The following is a 3,791-nucleotide window of genomic DNA, read 5'->3' as shown; positions in this document are numbered from 1 at the left end:
TGGTCAAAGGTTCTTCCACAATACTACGTCATAAATTTCCTTAACTTAATTCTAACCTACATAAACCTACTTATTCAGACCCACAACAATCCTAATGATTGTTATAAAATTTAGCATTTTTTGCGGTCAAGGTCCTTAATTACTACAAGCATGTTTCAATTCGAAACGTTCCATCGGGTTATTGTTCATTCTGGTGAATTATAGGAAAAGCGGATTTTTCCGTGTACAATGTTCGACGGCCACTTGTACCTACGAGCGACCGTTAGTGGGGGGCGGCCAGCACCCATCACTAATTCCTTATAAATCTAGGGCCACCATCACAGAAGACATTTCACCTGCTATTAACTTTTTGCTGAAAACACTTCTACACGCACCACTCGCATTCTTCAAAGTTGTTGGAAATAAAGTGTATATTTAAACTGCTAACTCAGTGTTTTAATCATCCAACCACCCCCATTATCTTAACCAAAATAGGGGATCGGCCGATTCGCGACGTCGGTTATCGTATCAAAACGAGAAGTTACGCCCCTCGTTGACGCGGTATACTGTGAACGTGTTTCCTTGCGGAACAGTCGAACAAGTTGAATTATTAATTTAATTACTTGCGTTATTTGATTATAATAGATTTCAAGATCAGATAAATGAATTCAATGATGTTTATTTAATCGAGGATTAACAAAACTTTTGTTGGAATAAACGGTGTGCCTTCAAATCTATGGTTCAAACGGACTTATAATTACAATCGTTGCAACGACGCGACGTTCTAAATTGTACAGAGCGTGAAAAGCATTCTGATTTTTTCGAGATCGTTATTTCAGAACGTTAGACACAGGATCCTATTTAAATGTCACATCTATGCCGTCCGTGTCAGTGATTTGAGTAAAATATTTCTTGTCGAGAAATTCAATAAAATATCACTTCAAATAAACAATTGAAATCTTACTCAATTGTATCTCAATTCAGTATTGTCACAATACTGACAGTATCTATCATTTTAATTTCATAAAAAATAAGTTGAAAGTTATATTAATATCAAAGAAAGTATAAGTGGAGACTCCAGATGAATTCGAACGCTTTTTTAAGACATGGATACTTACCGATACGCAAGGTACAATAACGTTTACATAATACATATTTTCCATTTTGTTCTCCAAATTGGCGTTGAAAGGGTACCATTTAATGTATCACAGTTTTTGAATATTATTTGGTTTATCCACAGTACGTAAAATTGAATTTAAACATTACATTACTCATAAAACATTCTCTCATTATTGAATTGTGAACTTTCGTACATTTAAATATGTAAGTACATATATAAAAATGTACAGGATATATATATGTAATATTCAAATTAAAGTATTCGTCATAATATATAAAGGCCGAAACAAATCTCGGTTTTCGCTAACTATGATCATAAATATATGAATTTGCATAAGTATCCATAATCTACCGACTGGCATATTTTATTATATCGAATTCAAAGTTTGCCAGTTCTATTCTATGGTTCTAATTTATATTCTATTTTATAGTTCTAATCTAACTTTCTCATTTATAGGACGATTGCTCATACGTTTGGAACATTCCCACTGAAGATCGTTGTAGATGGGTGAAAGAAACCAAAGATTGCTTTACGGATTCCGTAATTCAATATACGGAAATCCTGTTTTGCTCCTTTGGTTCGGAGAACACGTTTTTATTCGCTATAGGACTGGTGATAATGGTCATATGGCTTTTATATCTGTTTTTAATTTTAGGAACTACAGCGGATAATTTGTAAGTGGTTATTTCTAAGATTAAAGACTTTATATCTTTCTCGCTAATTATTAAAATACTTTGTATTTAACCTTTGTGTGGGCAACTAGATATCCGAATAGCCATTTATAAATTCTTTAATAATCTTTTAAAAAGATTCCATCCTTTCTTACACGAAAAATAGATATCTTTATATAATTCTATCTTCTATAATTTTAAATAAGTTCCCTTGTTCAAACCGTTTAAAATAGAATATTTAATAGGTTACAAGAAATAATTAGATGATTCGGGAATGTATGAAAGTAAAATTATCGCTACGTATCTGATCTATAGAAGTAGGATGCGTGATAACGATTTTGATTGCCTATATGAGTTGAAAATTTGTTTTTTAAAATTTCATTCATCTTAATTCTTTCATCGAAATTAAAGAGAATCGTCTTTGCTAAATATTTCCAAATGTTTGTAGTACCTTAAAAATTTTGTTTTTGGTATAAAGAACAGAAAAGTACTAGTTTTATAATATTATGATATTATTATTTACTGCTCTGTTTACGGTTTTTCATTTTTCGCATTATTTCATTTTATTCATAAGATGAGACAAAGAGACTTGGAATATTTATGATGATATTCATAATTGTTTCCGAAATTAAATTAGACAAAGGATATGGTATCTTTATATTGAATTTCATAACGACGTCTTTTAATTTTGATTTGGTCTGATTCGAGATTTCGAATTATTCTTCATCTGCGTTATGAATTCTTAGCTAATTAACTAAAACTAATTTAATTATTTAATAGATATTAATGTAAGGCAATCGCAGATATGTACTTCAATTAATTATTCAATTATCATCCTCAATATAAATTATTTGGTAGAATCCGATTAAGATTTACAAAATAGATTTCATTTTACGGATATTTTGTTTCATTTATCACAGTCTCATGCTAGAGACATATATCTTATTTTGCTAATTATTATTTTTCTCATATATATGTGTTTCTCCTCTTAACGAAATATAAATATACATTTCACATCTCCATTTTCAAAATTCCTTTCTTTTTTTAGTTTTTAAATCCTCGTCGTAGGCAGCGTAATTACTTTTTTTTGTCAAGATACTAAAGCATCTACCAACGTTGCTTATTTGGACATTTTATACGTCATAGACGTTGCACATAGGTTTGATCAAAAGCGAGGAAAATCGCGGAATGATAGTTAATAAAATAGTTATGGGGGAAATAAAATTTCTATGATTTTCCATAAAAGTGCCGATATCGATGGTTAGGTGACGCATAAAGTCTTTCACGGCACATTGTGTTCAGTAAAGGGTGAATTATAGCTCATCGTGTGCGTGCGAATCGACATATTCTCATGCGGAAAGCGATTCAATTTTAATCCAAATGGTCGGCGAAAGCTTTATGCTCCGTCATTAAAAAGAAACCATCTGCCCCTGCAACGCGGCCTTTTGCTTCCTTAATAAAATTCTAACATGTATGTATCACGTATATAACTTAAGTGCGATTTAAGCAGTTACAATCTATTGCCTATTGTGGCTGCTGTCAATAGATATAGCTATGATCATCCGGAATATTCGATGCAATGGGTCAAAAGCAATAGTCCGTCCCACATGGAAAGGATCGAATAGTCGAGTGATATGATTTCACAATAGGATTCAACAGAAGTGTATTGTTACCAATATACATATACAGTGGTCCATGAAAATATTCGTACACTTGCTACAAAACATGTTGATGAATATATATTTTTTTTTTTTTTTTTTTTTTTTTTTTTATTTAGTCCGTGCCTCTCGGCTTTGGACGAACATTCGATTTTTACAACACTTTATTGCACTTAGCCTATTCTTACCTCTAGTCTAAAACTAATGCTTACACTATATTGCAATCTATGCCTACACACTATTCCCACTTATGCCTACACACTATTGCCACTTTGGTCTTTTTTTCCTCCTTGCTGCGCTACCTTCCTGTCATTCCACCCCGTCTTGTATTGCCTTTGCCCTTCTTTTCTCTATTATCGCTCT

The 3,791-nt window shown here is 32.1% G+C and overlaps 1 protein-coding gene across 1 annotated transcript in view; it reads left to right on the top strand.

Moving 5' to 3' along the window:
* Positions 1-1,060: 1,060 nt before the first annotated feature.
* The window catches only part of LOC122566648 (mitochondrial sodium/calcium exchanger protein-like), a 17,920-nt gene continuing 15,189 nt past the window's right edge, over positions 1,061-3,791 (top strand). Inside the window, exons 1-2 of the mRNA XM_043724201.1 lie at positions 1,061-1,108; positions 1,556-1,769. Coding sequence (XP_043580136.1) covers positions 1,061-1,108; positions 1,556-1,769 — 262 coding nt within the window. The remainder of the gene's footprint in view (positions 1,109-1,555; positions 1,770-3,791) is intronic.

This window comes from Bombus pyrosoma, linkage group LG4 (genome assembly GCF_014825855.1).
Source record: "Bombus pyrosoma isolate SC7728 linkage group LG4, ASM1482585v1, whole genome shotgun sequence".
Classification (NCBI taxonomy): Eukaryota; Metazoa; Arthropoda; class Insecta; order Hymenoptera; family Apidae; genus Bombus; species Bombus pyrosoma.
The sequence above is the reverse complement of the archived record's forward strand: the minus strand, read 5'-3'. Positions and strand labels throughout refer to the sequence as shown.